The sequence below is a fragment of the Schistocerca gregaria genome, chromosome 7, assembly GCF_023897955.1.
Source record: "Schistocerca gregaria isolate iqSchGreg1 chromosome 7, iqSchGreg1.2, whole genome shotgun sequence".
NCBI classification, from domain to species: Eukaryota; Metazoa; Arthropoda; class Insecta; order Orthoptera; family Acrididae; genus Schistocerca; species Schistocerca gregaria.
Genome location: NC_064926.1, coordinates 399,752,718 through 399,766,454, shown reverse-complemented (window position 1 = coordinate 399,766,454; position 13,737 = coordinate 399,752,718). Strand labels below are relative to the sequence as shown.

At 40.0% G+C, this 13,737-nt stretch overlaps 1 protein-coding gene across 1 annotated transcript in view; it reads right to left on the bottom strand.

The window, feature by feature from the left end:
* LOC126282241 (histone PARylation factor 1) overlaps nucleotides 1–13,737 on the bottom strand; it is a 114,482-nt gene that overhangs the window by 88,477 nt on the left and 12,268 nt on the right. Inside the window, exons 2-3 of the mRNA XM_049981828.1 lie at nucleotides 8,080–8,181; nucleotides 7,316–7,559 (exon numbers count right to left, since the gene is read on the bottom strand). Coding sequence (XP_049837785.1) covers nucleotides 7,316–7,559; nucleotides 8,080–8,181 — 346 coding nt within the window. The remainder of the gene's footprint in view (nucleotides 1–7,315; nucleotides 7,560–8,079; nucleotides 8,182–13,737) is intronic.

The following is a 13,737-nucleotide window of genomic DNA, read 5'->3' as shown; positions in this document are numbered from 1 at the left end:
GACTGGATTAGGCCCCTCCCCCAAAAAGAATAGAAACAGAAGATGGGAATAAGAGTAATGGGTGTGTTAGTGGGATAGAAGGTTGTGTAGTGCTGGAGTGGAAGCAGGGAAGCAGATAGGTGGGTGAAGGACATGGACTAGTGAAGGGTGAGGTCAGAGGGGTTATGGAAACATAGGATATATTTCAGGGAGAGTTCCCACCTGTACAATTCAGAAAAAGGTGGTTTTGATGGGAACAATCCAGATGGCACAGGTTGTGAAGCATATTGTGTTGGGCAGCATGTTCAGCAACTGGGTGGTTCAGCTCTCTCTTTGCCATAACTTGTCAGTGGCCCCTCATAGGGACAGAGAGCTTGGTGATTGTCATGCCAACATACCAAGAAGCACAGCAGTTGCAGCTTAGATCATAGATCACATGACTGCTTTCACAGTAGTGCTGCCATTGATAGGGTAGGTAAGGTTCATTCAGAGAGAAAGCTTGTTGTTTGTCATATCAACTTGGGTAAAAAGCACAGTAGTTGCAGCTTACCTCATAGGTCACATGACTGCTTTCACAATAGCCCTCCCACTGATGGGATAGGTGCTGCCTGTGATCAGACCACCACCACCACCACCACCACCACCACCACCACCACCACCTACTCCAGCCTGGGGTTGGATCCAGTGATGTCACCAGTAAACAGCGGTCAGAACAAAAATGCACTGCTATTTCGCTCCACTAAACAGGTGGAATGTGTGTCTGTACTTGCCAAGAGGTTCACAGGTGGTGATTTAGGGTGGGGAAAGCTGCTTGATTGGCTGCAATCCCACACAGACAAAGTCGAGGGTATAAGCTAGTTATTTCATACACACACAAGGAAACACTGCATGTGACTGTTGTGCTTTCAAGAAATGTGAAATATTCCCAGTACTTAAATGATGTTGTCTTTGTTTTAAAAAATAGGGAAACTTACTTTCTGAATGTGCCTTGTAACTGATGAAACAAAAACCTAATCTCACACAAATTACTGGGATTCTACCATCAATGAAGTTGTAGAAGTCAGCATTTGCTGCCAAATGTTTCACTGAGATAGCACCTCTAATGTTAGTTATGGTCTTGACATTGATTGAGAAGAGAGAAATGCAGGGTGATCACAAGTAATGATACAAAATCTGGCAGCAGGACAACATCAAGATGTTCCTGATGAAGACGATGAGGTTTTTATGCGCAAACCAGTGACAAGAGGGTAATATTGCGGCGTGTGTAACGAGGTGTGGTTCTGAAAAAAGTGTGGAAGTTCACAGCCCGTCACTAGAGGGCACACATGCATGTCACGTGACTATACAGAGCTAGGAGAAGCATTCACCGATTGTCCAACACTGCTAGTCACATTGCAAACAGTGACATGGAAGTGTCAACAGAAGAGCAAATAAGTGATGTTTGTTTTCTGATAGCGGAAGGAGTAGGAGGAAAGGAACATCATCGATGAATGTCACAAGTGTATGACAAACACTGCATGTCCCTTGCAAGGTTCAAGGCGGGGCACAAGCATTTCAGGTAAGAGCGGGTGTCGTTAGCTGATGATTCATGGTCTGGAACACCACACTGCATTACTGATGACACTGTCCAGCTGGTGGATGTACTTATTACCCAGGAGCACCAAGTGACTGAACGCCATAGCCGACATGGTGGGATTGAGCACTGGAAGTGTTCACACCATCATGAAGAAACGAATGCACATGTGCAAAGTGTGTGCCCAATGGGTGCCCCCACAGTCTTCGACCACACCAGGAAGCATGTCGAATGGTCCACTGTCTTGCTCATCTGCAGCACTCTGCTTGGGAAGGGAATGCGTTCCTTGTATAAGTGGTGGCTGGAGGTGAGTCATGGTGTCATCACTTTGAACCAGAATCAAAATGACAAGTCTCCAGTGGAAGCATCTAGGGTCACCATCACCAAAAGAAGCTAAGGGCATCCACACGAGGACAGCAAAGGTTATACTGACATTCTTCTTTGACCAAGTTGGCCACTTCTGATTCACTTTCTACAGCATGGGACAACAGTGAATGCCCAGCATTACTCGCAAACCTTGACCACCCTACGCCATGCGATCAAATCAAAACGACCAGGCAATCTCACCCATGGATCATTCTGCTCCACAATATAAAGCTTCATACCACCAACACAGTCAAGGCACTCCTGCAGAAATTCAAATGGGAGGTTCTCGGCCACCCTCCATACAGTCCGGACCTCTTCCCTGTGATGAAGCCCCTTTTGGTCCCCTTAAAAAGGCTCTGAGGGGCAAACGATTCACCTCGAACGACGATGTCCAGCTGTACGTGTGGAACTGGTTAACATCGCAGTCCCGGAAATTTTATGAGACAGCCATTCACCACTTGTGTTGCAGTGCGACAAATGTCTCAACAGCCAGGGTCAATACTTCCAACATACGGTTACTGGTTTCTATAATTATGCCTCTGGTTTGTTTCTTTTTGGGCGCCCTTATACATACCTACCTACCTACATATGTACATACATACATACATGTACACATACATACCCACATGCATGAAAAACACTATGCTCGAAAAAATTCATGGTACAGAAAAAAAGCACTGGCATCGAAAAAGCACTGTTGAGAGACCAGACAAATGTGTGGTTCCTGAAGAGGGATAGCAGTCTTTTCAGTACCTGCAGGAGCAACAGTCTGGATGACTGAGAAATCTGGTCTTGCAACATCACCAAAACGGCCTTGCTGTGCTGGTATTGCGAGTGGCCAGCAGCTCTATTATATGGTTAAATGATCATGGCACCCTCTTGGATAAAATATACCAGAGGTAAAATAGTTCCCCCCTTCAGATATCCATACGGGACTTAACACAAGAGGACATCATCAACAAGAGACATAAAACTAGCCTCCTATGGACTGGAGCAGGGAATGTTATCTCACTTAATCAGTCTGGTAGTTAAAAAGTTTTAAAAGGGAAATGGATAGGTTGAAGTTAGATACAGTGTGAATTAGTGAAGTTTGGTGGCAGGAAAACATGGCTCCTGGTCAGGTGAATCGATTGATATAAATAAAAAACCAAATAGCGATAATGCAGGAGTAGATTAGTAATGAAAAAGAAAACAGGAATGCAGGTAAGCTAGTATTAACAGCACAGTGAACACATTATTGTAGCCAAGATAGACACAAAGCCCACATCCTCCACAGTAGTACACGTTTATGTCATGTAGCTCTGCAGATGAAGAGATTGAAAGGATATATGCCAAGCTATAGGGAATTATTCAGATAGTAAAGGGATATGAACATTTAATTGTGATATGAGACTGGAATTCAGTAGCAGGAAAAAGAGATAAGGAACAGTAGTAGGAGAATAAGGGCTAAGGGGAAAGGAATGAAAGAGGAAGCCACCCAGTAAAATTTTGCATGGAGCATAATTTAATCACTGCTATCACTTGATTTAAGAATTATGAAAGAAGGCTGTAAATATATGAGAGACCTACAAACACTGGAAGGTTTCAGACTGGTTTATATAATGGTAAGACAGAATTTTAGGAACCAGAGTTTTAAATTGTAAGGCATTTCCAGGGGCAGATGTGGACTCTGACCACAATTTATTTGTTACAAACTGTAGATTAAAACTGAAGAAATTGGAAAAGGGTAGGAAATTACGGAGATGAGACCTGGGTAACTTGAAATAATCACATGTTGTTGAGAGTTTCAGAGGGAGCATTAGGCAACAGATTATTAGAAGGGGGGCAAGGAATACAGTAGAAGACAAATGGGTAGCTTTGAGATATGAAATAGCATTGGTGGCAGAAGATCAACTAGGTATAAAGACAAGGATTAGTAGAAATCCTTGGATAACAGAAGATATTGAATTTAACTGATGAAAGAGGTAAATATAAAAATGAATCAAATGAAGCAGGCAAAAGAGAATAAGAACACTTTAAAAAGGAGACTGACAGGAAGTGCAAAATGGCTAAGATGGAATGGCTAGAGGACAAATATGGTGATTTAAAAAGCATATATCACTTGGGGAAAGATACATATCACCTACAGGAAAGTTAAAGAGGCCTTTGGAGAAAAGAGAAGTAACTGTGTGACTATCAAGAGCTCAGATAGAAAATCATTCTTAAGCAAAGAAGGGGAAGCTGAAAGGTGGAAGAAGTGTACACATGGGCTACACAGGGGAGATGAACTTCAAGACAATATTATAGAACTGGAAGAGAACATGGATGAAGATTTGATGGGAGATACGATACTGCAAAAGTAATTTGGTACAGCAATGAAAGACCTCAGGCGAGATCGGGCCCCAGTAGTAGATGACATTCCTTCAGGACTACTGATAAGCCTTGCGACAGACAGCCATTAAAAAACTCTTCCATTTGGCATGCAAGATTATGAGACAGGCAAAATATCCTCAGACTTCACAAGAAGAATATAATTCAAATTACAAAGGAAGTGGGCACTGACAGGTGTGAACATTGCCGAACTATCAGTTTAATAGGTCATGGTTGCAAAAAAAAAAAAACCTTCAGCTGAAAAGCCCATGAAGGCCAACAGTACCTACCGGCCATTGTGTCATAGTCAGCCCACAGGCATCACTGGATGCAGGTATGGAGGGCCGTGTGTCAGAACACTGCTCTCCCGGCCATGTCAGTTACCATAACCGGAGCCGCTACTTCCCCATCAACTAGCTCCTTAATTGGCCTCACAAGGACTGAGTGCACCCCGCTTGCCAACAGCGCTTGGCAGACAGGACAGTCACCCATCCAAGTACTAGCAAAGCCTGAAAATACTTAAATCTGGTTGATCTTACAGGAACTGGTGTTGCCGTTGTGGCAAGGCCATCGGAACACATGAGGCAATACTGGGTCTATAACTTATCTTAGAAGATATGCTGAGGAAAGGCAAAATTCTGAAGGTAGCAGGTGCAAAACATAAGAAGCAAAAGACTATTTACAAATTGTATGGTGACCTGACATCATTTATATAGTCGAGGGACATGAAAGTGAAGCAGTCATTGAGAAAGGAGTAAGACAGGGTTGTAGGCTATCCCCAATCTTACTCAGTCTGTACATTTGGATTAGATTAGATTGGACTGGGTTAGTGTCAGTTTTTGATCCACAGACCCAAAAATTAGATGATTCTCATGGGTGTGGAACAAGTCAGAAAATACAACACAAAAATCATAAAACATTTGAATATAATACTCACTACCCTGATAATTTGTCAGGAGGTTGTCAAAATGTGCGAATAAATTACAGTAAACTGGAACTGCTAATATTTCCAGAATTAATACATAGTCAGAATGAAACATAGTTTATGCACTTTTAATACATTTATCAAACACAAAATATCTATTTTTTTACTGTATTGACCCAATGCTGTCAAAACTGAAAGCTAACAAACATTGTTACTTAAGCTGGTCTAACAATCTCTGTTAAGATATTCTTCTATGGTGTAGAAGGAGCTGTCTTTTAAACTCTGTTTAAACTGTGCTTTATCTGAAACCAGTTTTTAATGGTTGCTGGCAATTTATTGAAAATTGTGTTTTCCTGAATATTGGACCCTTGTTTGGACCAAAGTAAGTGGTTTTAGGTCTTTAGGTAGATTTTTCTTAATCCTATGACTGATACTATGTATTGAGCTATTGGAAATAGAGCCATATTGCTTGGAACAACTGTCATATACTGACAAGCAGCAGTTAGAATACCAAGTTCCTTGAACACATTTTTACTTGATTTTCTTAAATTTACACCACAAATGAGTTTTATTACATATTTTTGCATGCTAAAAACTTTCATTCAGTTTGATGAGTTACCCTAGAATGTGATCCCATTGCACATAATGAAAGTAACCAAAGTACGCAAGTTTTTTTTATATATCTCCTGCAGCTGACACCATTCTCCCTGCAAGTGCAGACTTGTTTAGGCACTTCAGTAATTCAGAGCAAGCAATAAACGAAACCAAAGAAAAATTTGGGAAGAAGAAATAAAAACTTTTCAGGTTTGCTGCTGACATTGTAATTCTGTCAGCATCAGCAAAGGACACGGAAGAGCAACTGAACAGAATGGACAGTGTCTTGGAAGGAAGATGTAAGATTAACACAAGAAAAGCAAAACTAGGGTAATGGAATGTAGTCGAATTAAATCAAGTGATGCTGAGAGTCATAGTGTAGGAAACAAGACACTTAAAGTATTAGAAGAGTTCTGTTATTTGATCATCAAAATAACTGATGATGGCTGAAGTAGAGTGTATATAAAATGTAGACTGGTAATGGCCAGAAAAGTGTTTATGAAGGGAGATTTGTTAACATCAAATATAGACTTAAGTGTTAGGAAGTTATTTCTGAAATTTATTTTATGGAGTGTAGTCAGGTATCGAAGTGAAACATGGACAACAAACAGTTAGGACAAGAAGAGAATAGAAGCTTTTAAAACATGGTGTTACAGAAGAAAACTGAAGATTTGATGGATAGATAGCATAACTAATGAAGAGGTACTGTGTAGACACAACCTGACTAGAAGAAGAGATCGGTTAGTAGGACACATTCTAAGACATCAAAAGATCACCAGTTTAGTACTGGAGGGAAGACTGGTGGGGGGGGAAATTGTAAAGGAAAAATAAAAGTTGAATACAGTAAGCAGTTGCAGAAGGATGTAGGCTGCAGTAGTTATTCAGAGATGATGAGGCTTGCATACGAAAAAGTAGCATGGAGAGCTGCACAAACCAGTCTTCGGACTGAAGTCCATAACAACAACAACTACAACTACAACTACTACGAAATATGTCATTAGATTGATATAAAATTGAAACACGGTAAACATAATTGCTGTACACAAACTAATAAACAGTCACTTTAGGAAACACAGAATAACAAGTACAATGATTTCAGATGAACAAGATGGCTGGATAATGGAACCAGAAAAGGAGGTGATAAGATGGAAAAAACAACTGCAGAAACTTTAAAGGGGCCCAGATGAAATTAGGCTAATTGAATACGAGGACATGGTACTATAAAAGTATTAAAATAATTTTAAAAATTCATAATACTGGAAGCCTCTGTACCAGAACACACATTGTAATTAAGTTTTCCTTCAACATTTTATTATTATTATTATTATTATTATATACGTGCTGTCAATTTGGCCCAGTTGTGTAAACAGTAAATATGAGCTAAATGTATTCCCTGCTGGCAATGTTTTCCAAATAACCAAGCCTAAAAATAACCAAGTTCATAAGATTACAAACACTGTCACATAAAGACTACAGCACAAAACATGGACATTACTAAACAGTCAAAGCTTACAAGTTCTGTGTCTCACCTTGAGGCTTGTTGCTAGACAAATGTTCACAAAATAACCAGAACTCATAAAAATCTTCAGGCATTTCAACCAAGAACTTTTGCTTAATAAATTCTTTTACATCACAAGGGGAGGAACTTCCTTTGTCATCCATTTCACTGGAGTCATCTTTGCGAATAATATGCGCTTGAGGAGTATGTGCAGTTTCAACTTCAACACTGCTCGTGGATTGTTGCTCTTTTTTTTCATTTTCACCATCACTAGGCTGAAAAATCACATTAATTTACTACGTGGAGTGAAGCACATGAATGACTAACATAAACTGAAAGCACACAGAAGAAGAACGTAACTTTCCAACAATATTCAAAGCCACCATCAATACACGGTACATGCAAATATTTAATATTTTTTAAAAGAGCGTAAATTTAAAACTGTTCATATTTTACACTTCTAGAACTGATAATGAACATGAAAAATGTTGACATCATTGAACTGGCTTTGTTTCATATCCAGAATCGATGTAAGGAGTAAAGGAGACCACTACCCAAAAAGCAGAAGCATTGAGTTGTCAACACACACATGAAAAAGAATTAAAACTTTGCTAGCTTCCACACAAAATCTTTTGATGACCTAGTGCACACATGTGCACACACAAATATATACACACGTGCACCCACAAACATATGGACGCGTGCGCACGCACGTCCACACTTGCACCTGAGGGCCTAATTGTGTGCATTGTGTGTCCCGCTACATAATGTAGACGTGTGTGTGTGTGTACATACCTGGTCGCTGGAAGAATGGGCCGCCACTTCATCTTGACTCTGCTTTACAATGTTGTTCTTATCTGCTTTATGTCTCTTGTTTTGTTGCAAACCATGATGATCCTGAAATAAATTCAGTATTACTGCAAGCAGATCCCTTACTATAACACAACTGCACTGACAAATGCAAAATAAAGGATCAAAGACATTTTACTTAGATGGTTGGGGGTGAGGCTGTTTAACAAACTGGTTCACATTGCTTACATTGATTTAGGCTATTAATTTTTTTAATACTGCTACAGCTCCTGTCAGCCACGAGATTCCCTCTTCACATACTGCCAGAAGACAATTCCATGAGAATGCAGGTTTTCAATTAAATTTCACTGAATAACTCTTCTCGGGTTATTAGCCAAGTGGTACTATTGCCTTGGAGCAATGTTTCAACAAATTTCATACTCACTATCTTCATATAAAGATGCTGCCAATCTGAGAAGATTTTATCAGAAATTACTTTTCCTCTCCACCATACTATTCCATCTATACCAAACAAAGTGCAACAACTAGAAGAGGGATCAACTACAGATAGCTCACTAGTTTGCATTACAAAACATTGGTGTTGATGAACTGAAATAATGTGTATAGCTTTAAACTTGGGCAATCTATCATGCCATTATACTAGAAACTCCGTAGAAGTAGTGGGTCAGAAATGTCTGTCAAGAAATGAATTTTGTATAAAGTTAGAAGTAACAATTTCACTAACGAAGAGAAACACTAAATTATCTGCTACATCTGTAAGTGTCAGATTTGTACCAAGACTAACTAAGCCAGTTATTACTGTTCTCCCAGTGGTGACATGCATGCTCTCAACTATAAATTAATCAAGGTTGAGGATGCAGTTTCTATTCCCAGGTAGAAAAACCTCATTTGTACAGACCTGAATATGAACACAGTGAATCCAGATGGGTTTTTGTGGGACATTATTTACTCAACAACATACACAGTTTTAGAATATCACCAATGACACACACTGCCACAAGGATAACAAAAGACACAGCACCAGTCATTAATGACATACTAAAGGAAGTTGTGCTACTGTTGCAAACAACCTAACTCTTTCGGACTACTACTGCCAAAACTTGTAACAAAACAAAATCCTAAAAAACAGAAGAGTCTTTGTCAATGCAAAAAAGGTTTGAAATTACTAAATAGTAAAACATTGAAAAAGAAAAAGGATACTTAGAAATCAATGTGAATTAGAAGTTTTCATGAGTGTTGTATATATCAAAATTTAGATTTATAGAAATATTCAAGAAAGTATCAAATTCCATAGAATCACAAGAGACAAATAGCTAGGTACTCAAAAGTGATAAGCAAATCCTCTGTGACATAAACACAACTTTTACTGCACATACAAACTAAATCTATACCTATAAATCGCAAGCCACCTTTTAGCATGTGGCAGAGGGTATTTCTGGTATCACTATCAAAAAACTCTTCCCCATTCCATTTGCGAATTGTGCTTAGGGAGAATGACTGTCGACACACTTCCATATGAGCAGTAATTTCCCTGATTTTCTTGTCACAGTTATTTCACGATATCTGTGATGTTAAATAATATGATGCCTGGCTCCTCTGAATGTAAGCTCTCAATTTTTCAGTAGTAACCCTCCCTGTCATATGCAATGCCTCTCTTGTAGCATCTGCCACTGGAGACTAACATCTATGTAACGCTCTCATGCTTATGGAACATGTCACACTTTGTTGGCTCTTCTCTATCTCTTCTATTAACCTGACCTGCAAGGATCCCAGATCGATGAGAACAATACTCGAGAATTGGTCTAACAAGTGTTTTGAGAGACACTTCATTAAAGGATGAATACATTCTTCCCATGAATCTCAGCCCGATATTGGCATTTTCTACAATTAAGTTTTGTAAGATCACTCCACTTTAAGTGGTTCCTGAATCACAGACCTTCATCACTAACATCAATTTGCAATGTGATTTTGGAACCTATACTGTGTCTGAACATTACAAATTACCTTTAAGAAAATTATCTATTGACAAATAGCACAGATTCAGAAAATATTGTTCTAGTGAAACACAACCAGCTCTTCTGTCACATGAAGTAATCACTGCTATCAACAGGAGAGCTCAAACTGATTCAACATTTTTAGATTTCCAGATTGATTTTGACACTATTTCTCACAAGTAGCTTCTAATCAAACTGCATGCTTAAAGAGTATCATCTCAGTTGTGTGATTGCAATTATGTTTTTCCCATATGAAAGATCACAGTTCATTGTAACTGATGGAAAATTGTCGAGTGAAACAGAAATGGTATCTGGCATTCCCTAATGAAGCATTATAGGCACTCTGTTTTTCTTAATGCGTATAAACTATCCTGGAGACAATCTGAGCAGCCCTATTTACTGTTCTCCCAATGGTGACATGCAAGCTCTCAATGATAAATTAATCAAGGTTCAGGATGCAGTTTCTATTCCCAGGTAGAAAACCTCATTTGCACAGACCTGAAAATGAATACAATGAATCCAGATGAGTTTTGTGGGACATTGTTTGCAAATGATGCTGTCCCTGACCATCTAGTGAAGACGTCAAAAAATCAAACCAATTACAAAATGATGTAAATAAAATAGAAAGAAACTTCCACATGGGAAAAATATATTATATTAAAAACAAAGATTCCAAGACTTACCAAGCGGGAAAGCGCCGGCAGACAGGCATAATAAAATAACACACAAACACACACACAAAATTATGAGCTTTCACAACCGGCGGTTGCTTCGTCAGGAAAGAGGGAAGGAGAAGGAAAGATGAAAGGATGTGGGTTTTAAGGTAGAAGGTAAGGAGTCATTCCAATCCCGGGAGCGGAAAGACCTACCTTAGGGGGGGAAAAGGATAGGTATATACTCGCACGCACGCACGCACACACACACACACACACACACACACACACACGCACACACACATACATACAGACACAAGCAGACTTATTTAAAGGCCTTTAAATATGTCTGCTTATATATATATATATATATATATATATATATATATATATATATATATATATATATATATATATATGTGTGTGTGTGTGTGTGTGTGTGCGCGTGTGCGCGCGAGTATATACCTATCCTTTTTTTCCCCCTAAGGTAAGTCTTTCCGCTCCAGGGATTGGAATGACTCCTTACCCACTCCTTTAAAACCCACATCCTTTCATGTTTCCTTGTCCTACCCTCTTTCCTGACAAAGCAACCGCCGGTTGCGAAAGCTCGTAATTTTGTGTGTTATTTTATTGTGCCTGTCTACCGGCGCTTTCCCGCTTGGTAAGTCTTGGAATCTTTGTTTTTAATATAATACAATTACAAAATGATTTAGATAAGATATCTGTGTGGTGCAAAAAGTGGCAATTGCTTCTAAATAATGAAAAGTGTGACATCATCCCCAAGAGAACTAAAAGGAAACCACTACATTTTGGTTACATCATAAATCACACATATCTAAAGGCTGTTAATTCTATTAAATACCTAGAGGTAACAATTATGAACAACTTAAATAGAAACAACCACATAGAAAATGTGTAGGGAAGGCAAAGCAAAGACTGTGTTTTATAACAGTATTTTCACAGTTGTTGAAAATAGGCCATGGATGCTAAGCCTGGTGCAGAGTGGAACCAAAGCACTGTTGCACGAGACGCAGCAATATCACCAGCTGGTTTCTACACTACCATCGGAGGCCCAAGGCTTGCAGTGCCGCCGCCACAGCAGAAAGGCTGTACGACCGCAGCAACAATGGGCTACGTGCCACACCCAACTGGCTGCTGCCTTGTTTCAGTGTATGTGTTTACAAGCAGTACATCAGCATGATACTTATGCACATAACCAGTACAAATACCTGCCATTTCTAGTCAAAGTATTAGCAGTTTGGCAGTGCCTACAATGACAGGAGGTTCATGCCAGGTGACAGGGCAACACTGTCCTGTAAGACTCCACGACCAATGAGCCACCTACTGGTTACTTGGCACCTTCCAGCTGATTGGCTACCTCAGGCTCGCATTGGCTGTAGCTGGTCTCCTGCCTTGGAATGCAGAAGTTTATGTCCAACATGGTGCAGCCACCCACCACCTGTACTTGTGCAGCCAAACTGTTGCTGCATAACACTGCTTGCAGGAGCGGGCTCCACTGCCAGAGAACCACAAGAAACACAGCACGCTGCAGAATTCTGTGTCTGCAGGAATGCCCTGTACTGAATCCCAGTGCCATGCCAAGGTGGCACATGTGTCAGCAGTCCTGCTCTGCACTTATCATAAGGCAACCAATGTTTGGAAAATGCCGGTATGCTCTGACTGCCATCCTGACAACAACCTACTACCACGTCCCAAACCCGCTAGTGTAGTGACCAACCACAAAGGCGCACTGCAGTTGGTGTCAGAAGTTTTGACTACCACCACTAACAGCAATGTTTGTAGTAACACATAGCATCAAGTCACAGCCAATGTGGAGTACTGTTCTCAATCAGTAAGGTGTTCACAGAGCAACTTACTAGGGCACTGCATGCCATGCGCTAAGTCATTATCGGTGGGGTGTTCTACACACCACAGCTATGGCCATACTTCTAGGCAGTGTACTGAAACAAAATGGTTAATGATTAGGCATACGGCGTGGGTCAGTATGCTATGGTTATGAGTGTGTAAACTATTGTTTTGTATTACTGATTTTTATATCTGGTTGTGTATTGTGGTTAAAGGTTCCACAATGGCAAGGTCCAGGACATGAGGTATTTTTGGGCACGAAGCAATTCATTTGTTAATTAATCAGTTACTTCAATTGCGAGCAGATAATATGGAGTTGCAAAGGCAACTGGCAGCTAAGAAGGAAAATGAGATATTGCCAAAGCCTGCTAGCCCCTAATACATGAAGCAACCACTATTACTCCCTTTTCTTGCAAATCAACTGAGAATGTAGTGTCCTTTTTGGATGACTCTGAGGCAGCAGCAAATATTGTAGGTTGGGTGGATAGTCAGCTATTGCAAATGACATACCTGAGACTGATAGAAGAGAGAAAATATTTTGTGAGATGTACAAATGGTTTAAAAAATGGACACAAGTTTGAGGATTTAAAACAAGGCCACCAGTAATGCTACAAAAAATGGAATAGCACAAGGTTTATCTGTGGCCAGTTAAGTAGAATAGCGAAAATGAAATGGTTGAAAGTTTTTCTCATATAATATGGAAAGTTAATGCACAAACTTATGAGCTGGGGGACAGTGATGAAGTAAATAGGATTAAACTGCAAGAAGCCAAGCACAGGGAATTAGACACCTTTCTGAGGGGGCTGCCACCAGACATATCTACAGGGGTTTGATTGGTTGTTTTAAGAGGGGGGAAGGGACCAAACTACGAGGTCATCGGCCCCTTGTTCCAATAGAAACAATGCCACAAGGGTGAAAATACGACAATGAAAATTACAGCACAAAACAGAACGAAAGGAAAAACCACAACAACAACTGAAGGGACAACAAACACTTAAATGGACAAAAGGGGTCAAGAAAATCACAAAGACGCAAGAAACAGGTAGAAGGAGTTAAAAAGCGAAAGCATGTTTTACCATGGCTGGCTGACCATGAGGATAAAAAGGAAAAGCCAGTCACTCTGCTACACA